The 17,180-nt window shown below is 43.8% G+C and overlaps 1 protein-coding gene across 1 annotated transcript in view; it reads right to left on the bottom strand.

The window, feature by feature from the left end:
* The window catches only part of USP25 (ubiquitin specific peptidase 25), a 200,803-nt gene that overhangs the window by 121,996 nt on the left and 61,627 nt on the right, over positions 1-17,180 (bottom strand). Inside the window, exons 4-5 of the mRNA XM_040338805.1 lie at positions 9,177-9,300; positions 7,031-7,193 (exon numbers count right to left, since the gene is read on the bottom strand). Of these exons, the coding sequence (XP_040194739.1) occupies positions 7,031-7,193; positions 9,177-9,300 (287 nt within the window). The remainder of the gene's footprint in view (positions 1-7,030; positions 7,194-9,176; positions 9,301-17,180) is intronic.

The raw sequence follows: 17,180 nt of genomic DNA, 5'->3' as shown, positions 1-17,180 counted from the left end.
GGGTAGTAGAGAGCGCTGCCTACACAGGAAAGTATAACAGAGCCAGATACATGGGTAGTAGAGCGCTGCCTACACAGGAAGGTATAACAGAGCCAGATACACGGGTAGTAGAGAGCGCTGCCTACACAGGAAGGTATAACAGAGCCAGATACACAGGTAGTAGAGAGCGCTGTTTTACACAGGAAGGTATAACAGAGCCAAATACACAAGTAGTAGAGAGCGCTGCCTACATAGGAAGGTATAACAGAGCCAGATACACGGGTAGTAGAGAGCGCTGCCTACACAGGAAGGTATAACAGAGCCAGATACATGGGTAGTAGAGAGCGCTGCCTACACAGGAAGGTATAACAGAGCCAAATACACAAGTAGTAGAGCGCTGCCTACACAGGAAGGTATAACAGAGCCAGATACACGGGTAGTAGAGCGCTGCCTACACAGGAAGGTATAACAGAGCCAGATACATGGGTAGTAGAGAGCGCTGCCTACACAGGAAAGTATAACAGAGCCAGATACATGGGTAGTAGAGCGCTGCCTACACAGGAAGGTATAACAGAGCCAGATACACGGGTAGTAGAGAGCGCTGCCTACACAGGAAGGTATAACAGAGCCAGATACACAGGTAGTAGAGAGCGCTGCCTACACAGGAAGGTATAACAGAGCCAAATACACAAGTAGTAGAGCGCTGCCTACACAGGAAGGTATAACAGAGCCAGATACACGGGTAGTAGAGCGCTGCCTACACAGGAAGGTATAACAGAGCCAGATACACGGGTAGTAGAGAGCGCCACCTACATAGAAAGAGGTAGGATAGAGAAGAGATGCAAGGAAGCTTTGTATTTCATGCTCTCCTGAATAATAAGAGAGTAGATACATACTCTTACAGAAACAACCGGCTCTTTGAGAGCAACTATACTGCCGATGTGGCCCGGGATGAAGTTTGACACCCCTGCTCTAGAGATTGCTAGGGGTTCCTTAACCACTTCAATACCAGGCACTTACACCCCTTCCCGCCCAGGACAATTTTCAGCACTGTCACACTTTGAATGACAATCGCGCGGCCATGCAACATTGTACCCAAACTAAATTGTTATCATTTTCTTCCCACAAATATAGCTTTCTTTTTGTGGTATTTGATCACCTCTGCGGTTTTTATTTTTTGCTAAACTAAAATTTGTTTTTAATTTGTCATAAAATGTTGTTTTCCCCTTTACTGACGGGCACGGATATGCAGCACTGATAGGTGTTACTTCTGGGCAGGGATTGGCACTTGCATAATTGATTATTGGGGCACTGCTGGGCATGTGATTTGTACATTTGAGGGGGCTGTGCTGATAATCAATGTGCTAATTATCAGCACAGACCCCACCCCCTCTGACAGGGAGAGCCACTGATCTGCTCTCCGTCAGCACGAACTGAGAAATGCTGTGTACCGTCACTTCCTAGTTCAGGCGATGATCAGCTGTGATTGGTCACAGCTGATCACGTCTGACAGAGGCTTCTTATCACGATCGGAGATGCGGGGTGTCAGACTGACACGCTGCGATGCGCACCCCCAAGGGCACACGCCGGCATGTTATCCTGCTGTTCTCCCGTTATCCCTCAGGATAACAGAACCACTTCCCAGGGGGTCAATATGCGATTGACCAGGCGAGAAGCGGATAAGCAATTAGCAATTTCGGACGCTCAGATAAGTTTCTACGGACACCCCCCCCTCCCCCACCCCCCACTTCTCCCCGAGACCAGAAAGTTATTTTAAGAGTTCCTCTGTGCTAAAAAGGTTGAGAAAGGCTGCTTTAGGCTATGGGCACATCCCCACCCTATGTGTTTGGCTGAGATGGGCAGCATTACCCAACGCAATATGAACATCCTATGAGTTCAATTCACATCATTGTTCTGCAATAGCATGCTTTAAAAAAAAGGAAAACAAAGAAGAAGTAAAACAAAATCTTATTTTGTTCAGTGCAAAGTTAAAGGAATAAAAAATAAAAAAATAGTAACCAGTATGATGATTCTCTACAATGCATCAGCACCCCTCCCTTCACAACACACACCAGCAGCTGCAGTATAACGTCGCCACTGGTTGGTGTGAACAAATCCTTGCTGGATAAGCATAACGGATATCTCTCTCTCTCAAAAAGTATTTGTATGTTGATTTTGTTTGTTTGCCCATCGACAAATAAATGATCGATTTATGGGTTAACAAAAATATCCAGAAAAATGCATTTAAAAAAAAATTATAAATTGATTTGCATTTTAATGCATGAAATATGTATTTTATCCCCTATCAATCAGCAAGATTTGTCTTCCAGGTGTCTTCTATACATGCAACGAGCCGAGATTAGGAGCACTAATCTCAAAAGGGAGTGCTCCTAATCTCAGCTTGTTACCTGTATAAAAGAGAAGGCTCTCCCTCTTGATTTTCTGAGATGGCTCCCGCTGCTGTCAATCACAACCAGTGAGCCAAGAGCAGGGGGGTGTTCTGAGCAGCGAGCATGTACAAGTGCTTCCACAGCAGACGGCTTGCTATGGGGGCACTCAGCAAGGGGGAGGGGCCCAGAGCGCTAGCAGGGGACCCAAGAAGAGGATCGGGGCTGCTCCGTGCAAAACCACTGCACAGAGCCGGTAAGTATAACAATTTTTTTTTTTTAAATACATTTGTTTCTTTTACAATCGCCAAGTTGTTGCTCTCAGAAGTACATTGAATGACAGCTTGGGTAGGGACCACTGATTTTCATGCAGGAATGAACTCTCACTTACATAGATGCTAGTATAGAATAGTGTTTCTCAGCCTTTTTTCAATCAAGGCACCCTTAAAAATTCTGCACAATCTCACGGCACACCATTCTAAAATGTAGAAAACAAAACGAATAGTTTTACATAATGCAGAAACATCCAAATACATAGGACACCCAATGTTAGAGGTGATTTATTCTTTCAAAGCAAACACACCCCCTTGCACATTGGCACCGATTAGTATTTCAATGTTTCTCATCTCCCTCACTAAGCTAATGTGACCCCAGTGTTGATGGAGAGGGGAAGAGGAGGATGCTGGGAAGCTACCAGATGTCCGCCTTATCAAACGATGATGTCATTGGTTGTTAGGACACCGGCGTCTAGTAGATTGTAATGGTGCACAATGAAAACCAGTGGCTTTATGCAACTAATGGGTAAGATTGATCCACCTGCTGGCTTGTATACAATTTTCGGGCAATTTCTTTCTTTCTATTACAAGGAATGTGAACATCCCTTGTAATAGGAATAGTGTGTGACAGGTCCTCTTTAAGGAGAGATGCGGGGTCAATAAGACCCCACATCTCTCCTCCAGGCTGGAAAGAATGAGATTGTGAAAAAAAATTCACAGATCTCATTCTTACTAGTTGCGGTTTGTTTACTTACGGGTACCCGGGCGTGACGTCATCAAATCGCACCCGGGCCTCCGACGGTCATAGAGATGACTGGTGACCATCTGGTCACCAGTCATCTCTATGCTGCACATACGGCGGACGGCGATCATCTCTCCGGGGCCCGGAGAGAGCCCGGAGAAGCACCGGATGGCGGTGGGAGGGAGGGGGGGTGTCCCCTCCCACCGCCTATAAGAACGGAAGAAATTGATATCTGAATGGTGCCCTCTGGGTGCAGGCATCATTCAGATATCCCTGCACAAAGTACAGGACGTCATATGACGTCCACCCGGGATAAGAGATCCCCTTTTTGGACGTCATATGACGGTGTGCGGGTTTAAAGTGGTTCATTTTGCTTTATCCTTCTTTTACCAAGTAAATGCTTTATTCTTGGTTAAACTGCATCTCGTGTGGAATCTTGTCTGTTACAGTTGGACGGGTAACCAGCATAAGGTAACAGTATTTAACTGTATTTATATTACTGTATGGTATCATTGTGGTTCCTAACTGCCAGCGGGTTCCACAATCGTTGTGTTGTCCAGTTGTGCCAAGGGAGGGTTCAAGCCAAACTTCTGGGGTTGATAGGCAGAGCGTAGACCCAAATCTAAACCAGCAGCTCATACGGGGGTAGTGCTACATAGGCATTTTGCTAAGGCATCCCTGAAGAAACCTGAAGGCACCCTGGATGAAAAATACTGCTATAGAACAAAGGAACGAAAATAGAACCGTAACACTTATCTTTGAAGGTTGAAGCAGCTGCTACCTGAACATAATCAGATACTGCTTTATTTATAGAGAGAAAACAGATTTCAACAAGTAAATAAGTGCCCAGCACTGCAGTTTTAAAGGGCAAGAAACTCAAGCATGTAGCCTGTGACCACGCTAGATATGAGTGCACAATACCGTTTAGTAAACATGAAATGAGCTGGCTCAGATACTTTCAGGCATTGAGAGCGTTCAGTTACAAGCATCGCTGAATGCTATGAGATCACTCTTACTGAATTACTATGAGCTCACCGAGCTTCATTTATAAAAGCATCCAAAAGGAATAAAAGTCACGCTTGTCCTTTTGTTTTCCAACTAGTCATATCAACATGAGATTGCTGATTCGGGCTTTTAGTTTATTGGCTCTAGATGTTCGGCCTGCAGGAACGGTTGTTAAAGTGTTACTAAACCCAGGAACCTGCATTCCCTATCTGGTCTCCCACAGTACACAGAAATTCAATTATTTTCTAAATATAAACTGCCAAATTCCTTTTCTTATCAGCAGTATATAGCAGTCCTGTGACTTCTATTAGTGTCTGGTTAAAGCTTGTAGGAGGTGGTTTCAATTATCCTATGAAAATTAAGGGCCCCTGTGACCCTCTATCTGGAGAGTGCCGATTGGCTCTGAGCTGATCACATGCACTCACTCCCAAGACAAAAAAAAAAGCAATACACACCTAACTGAACATGTGCAGCTTGTCTCTTGGGTCTGTAAATATCGCAAAATCTATTGGAGTCAGTGGAAGGGGGGGGGGATCAGAGAAGACAGAATCAAACAGCTTCTTTAAACAATGCAGAAGATTAACCCCTTAGGTTTCATAGTGAGTATAACAAGCATGCTTTACTGCGTATACAGACTGACTTTGCTGTTGTGGGTTTAGGAACACTAAGTGAAAAGCTAGTCATAGGCTTTCCTTTTGGTGAACACAGTGAAACACCTTGTATTAAATGTTTTTTTTTTTTATAAATAACTATTTCTCTGGACCCATTTATTAAAGCATCTTTTCATGTAGTGTAAAACGGCAGCGTTTGTGTAAAGGCTCCCCCGCCAACCCATGTATGCTCACCTTTAGGTTTATACATTGGGGTGGATTTACTAAAACTGAAGAGTGCAAAATCTGTTGCAGATCTGCATAGAAACCAATTGGCTTCCAGGTTTTTTTTTTTTTGGTCAAAGCTTAAAAGCAGAGTTCCACCCAAAAATGGAACTATCGCTTTTCGGAACCCTCCCCCCCTCCGGTGTCACATTTGGCACCTTTCAGGGGGGGAGGGGGTGCAGATAACTGTAATACACTCCCCTCCCCCTCCACCCCCTGCCTTCTGGGAAACACACAGGTCCCAGGAGACAGCGGGGACCACTGGGAATGTGCCGTGCTACTCGCGCATGCGCAGAGGGGAGCCAGGCAGTGAAGCCGCAAGGCTTCACTTTTTGATTCCCTCGGTGGCGGGGTAGCTGAGAGACGAGTGGTTGCTCGTCTTCTGCTGCCGACATCGCGGGCACCCAGGACAGGCAAGTGTCCATTTATTGAAAGTCAGCAGCTGCAGTATTTGTAGCTGCTGGCTTTAATTGAACAAGCTGAAGTTAGAAGCTGTTGCCATGTAGAGATGCACCGAAATTTCAGCCACCAAAACATATCAGCCAAAAATGGTGTTATCAACATTTTGCTGATAAGAGAAAAAGATGCCAATAATGGAACCGAAAAGGCATTTTATCACCATTTTACTGTGCTTATTGTGCGTTTTTCATAGGTCATGTGACTCACCAAAAAACACATCAAAATCGTAACATTGGTGCGTTCTTACTGCATTTTCAATGCATTTCAGAAGGGAGGTGCGTTTTGGTGCGGTTTTTTTAACTGACCAAAAATGCAGCAAGCAGGATTTGTAACTTCACAACAGAAGCGCAACGGACCAGTGTGAAGACATACATAGAATTTTAAGGGATACATTTTACTTGAGCTTTTCTTGCTCTAAAAAGGTGCCAATAATGGCCGACAAATTCATAATTATGATATGAATTAAAAAGTCGAATAGAATACAATTATATATAAAAATAAATATTTCTTAAACTGTCATTTTCGGCTTTTGGCCAAGTACATCCTGCATTAATCGGTAGCAAAATTTCCATACAGTGCACCTCTACTACCATGCACAGCTGCACCAGATTTCGCACTGTTCAGTTTTAGTAAATGAGCCCCACTATCTGACAGGCAGCGGGGTGGTGGCCAGCTTGTACTCTGTACTGGCCATCCATGTAAGCAGAGACTACCAGTGTTCTGTAGTAGAGACGTCACTGAATTCCTTTTATGAAATTCACCACCCATACTTCTCATTCACTTGAGTTTACATATGAAGAGCGCACACAAAATATTTCATTCATGACATTTTTTAGAATGACCTCTTTCCACAAAAATCTCTCTCAAGAGTTGTAAGATCGCCCCGCCATTCCCAAGTTAGGACATGTGTTCCATATCCCTCCGTAATAGGTCAGTCTAACCTCAGAGCTAAACATCCCTCCATCGTACCAATCGGAGACACCGTCTCCCCTCTCCGGCTATCTTATGCCGTTTGAAAGGAGTTGCCTGTAGAAGGGAGGCAAAGATGGAAATAACTTTTCCAGGAGAGATGAGAAAGAAGAACAGGACGGCCAATGTTAAACCTAAGTGGAAGGCTTGTGCATATCATAGGGCAGAGAGACCATATTGGCTAAATTTAGGAAAATGAGCTTTGAAAACAACAATTTTTAGCAATCTATACTAGACCATCTTTAGAAGAACTGCTACTCAACAATTTCCAAATACGATACAGAAATGACATGCCCTCTTTGAAGCCAAATTTTATAATAATTTGATTATTGCTCTCACCTGGATGACGGCACTGAACCAACAAGTATTTCCCACATTTTTTAATCCCACCGGACAGTTGTCTTGACGTTTCCGGTCATAGGGATTGGGCGAGTCACTCCAAACCTCGGTGTGGGTGCGTTTTAGACTGGCCTTATTCTCGGCTATACTGGCTTCCAACACCCTAGAGCAAGATGGAAAATACAGGTCATCACACTTCAACAAGAACCAGTCTGTCCAACACAGATCCTGGCTATCATCAGAAGGAGCCCTAGTAGCTGCAATCCTTAATACAAAAAAAAGAAAAAAAAAAAGATACACTTAACTATACAAAAATAGTACTGAACATCATCTCCCTGTGTTATATTGCCCAGAGCTGACAAATTCCTAAAAACAATGCAGCCATTAAACAAATACAAAAAATAAAGCATATAGAAGAACCGTTCCATGCATTTATTTCCTGCCGCCGCTGAATGCTTGCAGGGGGAAGAGAAGGAGAAGTGGGCATTCAGCGGCGGCAGGAAAGAAATGCATGGATCGGTTCTTCTATATGCCTCCCCTCCTACCCACTGGCGGACCATCAGGAGTTGCAATTGCGACCCCATCCATGCTGCAGGGGGCCTGTGTGGGCACCTTTATCTAGGCAATCAGTGGTAGGAAAAGAAATGGACAGATGGGTTCCTCTACATTCTGCTTCTCCTACCCGGGCGGCTGGGCAAATGCTGGTGTGCCTTATGGCTAGTTCACATCTGCCTGTCGAGGACAATCAAAAAAAAAAAAAAAAAAAAAACTCAGAGCAGATGGTGACCAGCAATAAAAAAATAGCTTAGAAATTTGGATTCCAGCTTTAGTTTTTGTATATGTGTAGTGGCTGCATTGTTTTTAGGAATTTGTCAGCTTTGCCCGCCATTCCACCACCATCGGGGGCCCCCACTGCAGAACATATAAACAGGGTCTTGCATTGAAGGGCCCCTGTTCCAGACTCTCTGGGACCAGAGGTCAGGGGAGACCTTAATGGTTTCTTGCACCAGGGCCCTGAAGGTTCTAGTTCTGCCTCTGCTCTTATCCATCTTCTTTCTGCTGCCCCCCAGCCCATGTCCTCTCTCCTGGGCCCCTGTGTGCACTCTCCTGGAACTATACTCTGTAAACTGTACTTCCATCTCTGCAGTTTCAGCAGTAAAAAAGTTGGGGGCTGTGTCCCCAATTTCCTTTCTCTGTCTCAAAGCTGAGATGTCGTCAGGGGTCTGTTCAGACTCCTTATATCTCATCAAAGCACCCCCAATGGGATTTCTAATGGTAAAAAAAAAATTAAAAACTATGGACACCAGTAGCGGAACTACCAGGGTTGCAAAGGTCGTACTTGTGACCGGGCCCTGGTGTTCCACCACCAGGCTCCAAGGGAAGGGCCCCCTGGCTCGGAGCTGCTCAGTCTATAAATGCAGTGGCCTATTTTTTGTCTCAGTCTGGGCCTGCCCAGAGGCAATGCAGATACAGACTCTACGAAGCCTATGACATGTTATTTAGACCACAGAACTGCATTGCTCTCCAACTTCGATGTTTCAAATATGTATTTCAAACCTATGGCCGCTATATGGCAGGTAGAGTGGAAGAGTTGCCTCATACATTTATATTTTGTTAAATCAATACAGATTTACTAAACCCACCAGTTCGTTAACTGCTATAAATTGTAATTGGATATATCATTACCATAACCTTGCTGATGTCTGAAAGCTGGCTCATTTTGATTGGCAAAGCTCCCACCTTCCACACATTTTTTTTTGGCCCACTGATATGATGAGCTGCCTCTATAGTCAATATGAATGTGCATGATACAAAACAGGTGGGCAAACTTTGACATAATTAGAAAGTATCCCAGAATTTGTGCATCAGAATGGCCAGGAATTTAGGCATACCAGTGGGCAAGGCCATGGATAGGGGGGTACCACTGGTCCTCCTGTATGGGGTACAGGCCAGCAGGGGGGCCCAGCCAGCAGGGCGAATTGGATGTGGGCAAGTAGGGTAATTGAGGGGGGGGGGGGGGGGAATTACTGAAGCTGGGGAGCAGGGATTGGTTAGGACGAACAAGGACAGAATCCTGGAGGCATTGGTAATTTTATCCGAAGAGACTGGAGAAAACAGATAACACAACAAACCGCCATTACCATACCTGCTGATGGCCTGTTCTTCATCAGTAATGCCCGTTTCCCTAAACGTTCTATTTGACTCCTCCAGGCTTAATGCTATTGCCCTCTGAAGGTCATCTTTATCATCACCAGTGAGATCGATCACATCTAGCAAGAAAAAAAAAAGGCCCACTTAGTTCCAGACACCTTTCAATGTACTTTATGGTTTCAAAATTTTCAGAACAAAAACAAAACTTCTACTTTACACTGCATTTATGTCAGCGATGATCTTTCATTAATAAGATGGAGAGATTGTGAACACCGGTCCACTTTACGCGTTTCAGTTTGCTTGTTCTGACAATAAAACAATCCAGCGAGGAACAATCCCTCAGGCAACATATTTTTCCGTCTTACAAGAACAGGAAATCAGCTGTTCATGAGATTCTTCACATGGGAATGTTTTCAATGATCAAGACTGAGCTAAAAAGTCAAACATTTTCTGTGCAGACAATTACAGTTATTGTGCCTGGAGAGTAGAGAAATAAACTGCTGATAACATTTCAGTTACTGATGCAGTGCAGGTTATGCTGGCCACACATGTGGCAATCTAAAAGCTCTTCGGCAACTTCCAAATGAAATAATATTTGCATGGAACAAAAACGCGCCTCTGCGGTCTATGAATCAGGTTTTCATCATTTTCTGGTTTTGGGTGCCTTAACGATCACAAAAAAAATTCCACGGCATACAGATTTCTGTGACCCGTCAGTGCTATAGGACCTTTAGTTTGAAACTCAATGAAAAGCTTCCACAATAATCACTTGCATGGCCAATAGATATTTATCAGTCTGTCAGAGGGGCATTCCCATCTTCCCTGGTCACCCAGATTCATCAACAGTATAGAGCAGCCTTTCTTCAACCTTTTTACCCGAATATTAATTTTTATATGAAATCCCTTCTCATAGATCGTACGCAAATATGCGTTCTTGGCTTGAAGGAGTTATACCGAGGTGATGCCTGCCGGCTCTCTAGTGATAACCGATGCGGTTAAAAACCGCTCGGCTGTTATGCTAAGAAGCAGGGGGTCCCACCAGTAGGCCCAGGCAAACAGCCAACACGTCCAGTCGTCCACCGGCTGGCCAAAGACCCCAATGAAGCTGAAATCTAGGCTTACCTGTAGGTAAAAATGTAATGGTTTTGCACGGAGCAGCCTGGATCCTCCTCTTCTCGAGTCCCTCTTTGGTGCTCCTGGCCCCTTCCTCCCGTTCAGTGCCCCCACAGCAAACGGCTTGCTATGGGGGCACCCGAGACGAGTCACAGCTCCATGTGTCCAATCAGACAAAGAGCCCCACCCCAGCCCCTCTCCCCCGATTGACTAGCTGACTGACAGCAGCGGCAGCCAATGCCGCTGCTGCTTTGTCTCAGTCAATCAGGAGGGAGTATCTCGGATGGCTGAGACACTCATGGACATCGCTGAGCAGAGAGGGACCTCAGGTAAGTGTTAGGGGGGCTTCTGCACACAGAAGGCTTTTTATCTTAATGCACAGACTGCAGTAGGATAAAAACCTTCTGCCTTTAAGTTTCGTCAGATGCATCTTGTCCTGTTGAGGTTCATTTTAAATTCAGGCAATGCAGGACAAACACTTTTTTTTCAAACAAACGCATCTTTTTTCATTCCAACGCTTGCATTTGAGCTTGTTCGCATGAATGTTTGACAAGAATGTCAGTCTACATAAGTCACTAGAATGTTGCTATTTGAACAGCTGGTTTGGATCCAAGATAGGGCAGGATTGAACTGATCCTGCAGCAAAGTGTGCGTTCTGCTTATACCATCATCTACCGTCTTCAGTCATTAGTTTGTAAGTTTTCTCTATTGCCTGGTACACGCGATGAGTAAAATGGAAAAAAAAAAAGCATTTGAAGCGATCTTTCAATAATATATCTGCAAGTATACAGCTTTTGAGAGCCGATCGTGACAGTTCATGCGAAAATATCCAAAAAGGACCAGCCCAAATTTTTTTGTCGTAAGAGAACAGAACGAATGATATTCACTCAGAATAGTATTCGTCCATAAAAAAAATTGATTGACCAAGACTGTGCATGTTTGCAAACAAGAGAACAACCTGGAAGGGGAAAAAAGGTAATGAAATACACTAGAATACCAAAAGTATTGGGATGCCTGCCTTTACACGCACATGAACTTTAAAAAGGAGAAGTCCAGCTTGAGCTTTTAGGCTGGGCTTCTCCTAAGGATCACAGGAGTGCAATTCGTTTTGCACTCCTGTGACCCGTTTTCAGCGGAGAACGGTCTGAAGTCCGCTCTCTTTTGACGTCACTGCAATCAGTCGAGGCAACTCAGCCCGACTTCTAAGTCTGGATCTGCCAGCTGCCTTGATTGATGGCCGTCTCAGCGAGACGATGAGGCGGCCGCTCCCCACACCTCCACAGCTCAACGTTCCAATGAGTGTGGAGAAGCAGACCAGGAGGGATGCTGACTGACAGTCAGCATCGCTCCGCTCAGGGAGGAGTGAGAACCGAGCCGTCGGCGGTGTTCAGTGGATTGGCTCTCAGTGCAGAGATGTCGGGGGACAGCTGCAGCATCGGTCTAATGCTCCATCCACTGAGGCAAGTATGTTTAACAAAAAAAGAAAAAAGAGCTCTGATGAAGTCACGTGAGGTGACGCAACAGAAACATTGCATGTGACTGGAAGTGACGTGGATTCCGTCCGTAATCACTGTTTATATCCCGGTTTTGTTTTTTACTCTGCTTGTAAGCGCCCAATTTTTGGCTTTATTAAATTTCTTGGTTTTACTTATTTCACGATGAGTTTTTCTTCTGCTATTTTCCCTATCTACATTGTGAGCCTCCATTTTACTGAAGACCATCGCCATTATTAGGGACATCAGAAGCTGTATACTAAGGATACTATCCTCTCAGTAAGATGTCCTGGAGTTATGCAAGGCTTATGATCTCTGGCATTGAGGTAAGCGCTCTGTGAGCCCACATGCAAAGAGGACCATCACGTGAAGCACTTTGATCACCATTTGAAGCACTTAAAGCCAGTATTTGAATATTTTTACACCAGCAGAAGCACTTTGGACTGATTAATAAATTTTGTTTGCCATTGTTTTTTCAGTTTTTCCTTTTTTTTTGTCAGCACGGGGTCTGTGTGTTAGACACTCACACATGTTAAACGTTCAGGAGGTTTAGTAGTATTAGGGTCTTGGATTATACACACTCCTCTGAGTTTAATATATTGCACTTTATTCAATAGGTACTCAGATCATTTTGGTTATTTATTTGATTCACTGCGTTGACCCTTATATCTCATTTAGAGAGTGTTCTTAGAGGTTGCGCTCATCACCTTTTTTTCTTTATTTCAAGTGGCTAAACGCGGTAACTCGTGTTTGGCCGCATTTCCTTTACAGGCATTTTTCATTTTTGTCTTAAAAAAAAAAAAAAAAAAAAAAAAAAATACAATTTTTTTCCAACGCTTCTAAAAAAAATGCAAAACGTGGCTAAACGGGGTTATTTAAAGGCAGGTTACTATCTGTCAAGGTAAATTGTTAAGGAGAGTATCATTCATCTGATTTTCTCATTGTGTCTACCAGACACGACTCAGATGTGTAGCTGCCAATGCTGCCCCCCTTGAAATTACTAGCTGCTTGGCTGTCACATTACATGAAGTCTCAAAACCTTTGGCATCACTAATCAAACATGCATGGAGCCAGTTAAGTCAGAGCTGTGAGATTTTTTTCAGGTCAGCAGTAGAGAAAGCAATGAAACCATTAGATCAGCATGACAGACAGGAAACTGGCATTTTCAAAAAGAAAGGTTTTAAAACGGGCGATCAAGTATTTTTTTTCAGCACGTTTCCCCAAAGCGGAGTTCCACACGTTTTTCAGTTTATTAAAAGCTGGTAAGCTACAAAAAGTGTAGCCAACAACTTTTAACACACACTCACCTGTCCGACGAAGCCTCGCTTCTCTCCCCTGGGCCGGCATCACACGTGTGGGCACTTGGCTGTGACAGCTTGCGACTTCACAGACTTCACTTCTGGGACATGTGACGTGTCTCAGAAGATTGCAGGGAGTGAAGGGGGAGAGGAGGAGTTGAGTAGGTGGCACTGTCGGAAGTGGGAGCTGAGTACCTATCAAAACTAGGTACCCACCCCCCTCTTTTAAAAAAAAATGACATGCCAAATGTGGCATGTCAAGGGGGTTGGACTCCTTAAAGAGGAAGTTCCACTTTTGTGTGGAACTCCGCTTTAAAGTGTTACTAAACCCAGGACCCTTCATTCACTAAATCTGGTCACCCACAGTACACAGAACATGGAAACACAATTATTTTAGTAAATATAAATTGCCAAATACCCTTTCTCATCAGCAGTATATAGCAGTCTTATAACTTCTATCAGTGTCTAGTTAAAGCTTGTGGGAGGAGTTTTCATTCTACTCTGATTGCCCTATGAGGCTGAAGGACCCCTGACCCTCTGTCTGGACAGTGCTAATTTGCCCTGTGCTGATCACATGCACCCTTCCAAGGGGGAAAAAACTCTGGCAATACACACCAAACTGAGCATGTGCAGAATGACTTCAAAGGCTCTGTACTATCAGGAGATGGATTGGGGACAGTGGAAAAAGAGCATAAGAGAAGACAGGATCAAACATACTTTATACACAATGTGGAGGATTGACCCCTTGGGTTTCCACAGTGAGCATAACAAGTATGCTTTGCTGCATATACAGACTAATTTTACTCTTGTGGGTTTAGTAACCCATTAAAAGCTGCTAGATGCCAGACCAGTCTGACTTGCTCCTGAAGTCTACAGTTACCTGTACACGATTGTGCAAGTTCTTCATCACTGTCCTCACCACTACATCCATCTTAGTTAATAGCCAAGTCTGTCGTATGTGGTATGAATTTATAATTAAAAAAACAAGCTGTTAGCAAGCAGCACAAATCTGAACAGGTTTTTAATTACGCAGCTCCGTGGTTTCATTTGCATACTTTATAAGCAACAAAAAAAACATCTGATTCCAGCCTGTTAAATATCTGTGTTTAATGCGGCTGTCAATGATTTGGTGTTGGCCTGCAAACAAGAAATATCTTCTGTCAAGCTGGATTGGTATCTGGGTCGGAATAGACTCCCAAGCCTTTTAGCTGTAAGCATCCTGGATAAACCCAGATAAATATTTAACCGTATCAGTCATATCAGTTGCAAAAATTAAAAACATTTAATATATATATATATATATATATATATATATATATATATATATATTACATATATACATACACACACACTCTTGAGTATAAGCCAAGTTTTTCAGCACTACATTTGGTGCTGAAAAAGCCCCCCTCGGCTTATATTCGAGTCAGGTTTCCCGTCAGTATTGATAAGGAGGGAAGGAAACCCATATGATGCAGTACATTGTCCCCTCTGATTCACAGCGGCGTTGTGTGTATAGAAAGTCCGCGCCGTCCAGCCTCCTCCTTGTTCATCCATGACTAGAAGGAGGCGAGATGGCGCGGACCTCCTATACATACAACGCCGCTGTGAATCACAGTGGACAAGGTACTGCGTGATATGGGTTTGCTTTTTCTCCTCATCAATACCGTGATAAGGTACATGGGCACCGTGAGGTTGAAGATTGGCATAGTGAGGCTGCAGATGGGCATTGTTGACCGTCTTTTCCACTTTTCCATAGTAGCTGCTGCATTCTCACCCTAGGCTTATACTTGAGTCAATACGTTTTAGGTGCCTCTGCTATTATTTGGGTAATATATATATATATATATATATATAAATCATACATAGTATACACACACACACACACAACACTATATTTTTACATATTAATATTATATATATCTATATCTATATCTATATATGCACACACACACACACACACACACAAACGGACTTAGAAGCCACCCCTGCCTTTCCTGAACCCAACATAACATTTTGGTAAACAATTACTTATTTTTTTTGTGATTTAAAAATAAAAGCGCCGTTTTAAATATCCCTCATAATTTCTGTATCAGATGACTGGGCCTGAGAGCTCAAATCGCAAAGACCTAGTTTCCTGATTCCTTATGATTTATAGACAGCAGGTGGATCATTCAGCTGTCCAACTCTATCCTAAAACTACTTGTCTGATCCTTGTGACACAGCAAGTTCAATAAAGTAATATTAAAGTGGTAGTAAAGGTTCACGTTTACAAAATAAATAAAAAAAACAACAAACATATCATACTTACCTCCACTATGCAGTATGTTTTGCACAGAGTGGCCCCCAATCCTCCTGTTCTGGGGTCCCACGGAAGCTCCTCCCAGCAAAAGCCAACCCCCTCTGGGAAGCTCTCTCCTGAGGGGGTTACCTTGCGGGTGCGCTCCCGTGTTATACACTCGGCATACATAGCCGCTGAGTGTATGACTCGGGCCCAGTGGGAGCCAATGGCTGCGCTGCTATCAATCTATCCAATGAAGAGCCAAGAACGACGCGGGATCGTGCCCACGGAAGTTCAGGGGGGCCGGACAGTGCAAGGTGTTTTTTCACCTTAAAGCATAGGATGCATTAAGGTGAAAAAACACTAAGGTTTACACCCTCCTATACACACAAACCTACAAGCTCTGGTAGATGTGGGCGGCGGTGCAACGTCCCGAGACTTGGTGAGTGATTTGGGTCGGTGCCTTTCCAAAGGCACTTTTCATGGGAGGGAAGACATACATTTTTAAATATTCTCTCTCAATAAAAAATAATACACTATATTTTTTATATCCATCATATGAGAACGGCTGATGAATATTAGAAGACTGGACGATGGTTCTGATATCCTAGAACCAAGTTAAAAGGGCTTGTTGGCTGCTGGTTGGCCATATTGATCTGGTTAGTGCAGTGTTTGTTGGCACGTGGTGAAGCACTTTTGGGGTGTTGAAGAAGAAATAGCCACTTTATCCTTTCAACTTTTATGGACAAAGTGATTGGCAACACACAATTATCTATGGACTGGATTTGAACATGAGAATTTAATGTATTGTTGAAATGTTTTAACGTTTATGTTGTAGCACATAGAAGATTACTCCCCTTACTTCAAGCAGCATTCCACCCTATTTAGCCATGGCCCCACTAGTAGCCGATCCCTGTGCCATTAATCTTTGGAATTCTTTTTTTTTTTAATTTTGTTTAAATACCGTTATTTGTTTAAAAATCTTGCCACTTCTGGCCCACCTCACTGTGCAAGTCATGTCATTTACGCTCTTCCATTAGCTACTGGAACATAAGTGTCGACAATCCCAGGAGTCAATGGGCATCCTCCGCTTGTGGCATCATGTTTTTTCAAAACCGAAAATGACGCAATGCCAAGCGCCTTCCTTCTGGGTTGTGTTGATTGACAAGTCTCCATAACAATGGGGAGGAAACTGACTGCACAGGCACGAGATCGGGAGGTGCATGCTGGGTAGCCAGCTGCACCAAATCCTGGAAGTGCAAGTGGGCTTCAGATGCCCACAGAAAGAATGGCCACTGTCTGTATACCAGGACACTGAGTACATAAAGATTTATAAGTCACATCAATGATTACACTGTAAACAGTAACCAATTGTAGTAGCAAAGAAAATCATGGAGTTGCTTTAAAAAAAAAAAAAAAAAATTGACAAAGAGACTGGAACGCCTCTTTAAGGGCGACATTTATAACTTTATGTACCGTATTTTCCGGCGTATAAGACGACTTTTTGGATGCAAAAAAATGCATCCAAAGTCGGGGGTCGTCTTATACGCCGGGTACGGTCTCCGTGCAGCTGCGATCGTTCATAATTTCAAAGCCGCGCCGTCTTCTCAGCTTGTCCTGTGATTAGCGGAACACAAAACTTCCCAGCAGCGCCTCTGTTCTGTGTTCCGCCTATCACGGATGCCTTCTCATCCTCGGACGAGATGAGAAGGCATCCGTGATTGGCGGAACACAGAACAGAGGCGTTACTGGGAAAATTTGTGTTCCGCCAATCACAGGACACGCCGAGAAGACGGCGCGGCTTTGAAATCATGGAC

The sequence above is a fragment of the Rana temporaria genome, chromosome 2, assembly GCF_905171775.1.
Source record: "Rana temporaria chromosome 2, aRanTem1.1, whole genome shotgun sequence".
NCBI lineage: Eukaryota > Metazoa > Chordata > Amphibia > Anura > Ranidae > Rana > Rana temporaria.
The sequence above is the reverse complement of the archived record's forward strand: the minus strand, read 5'-3'. Positions and strand labels throughout refer to the sequence as shown.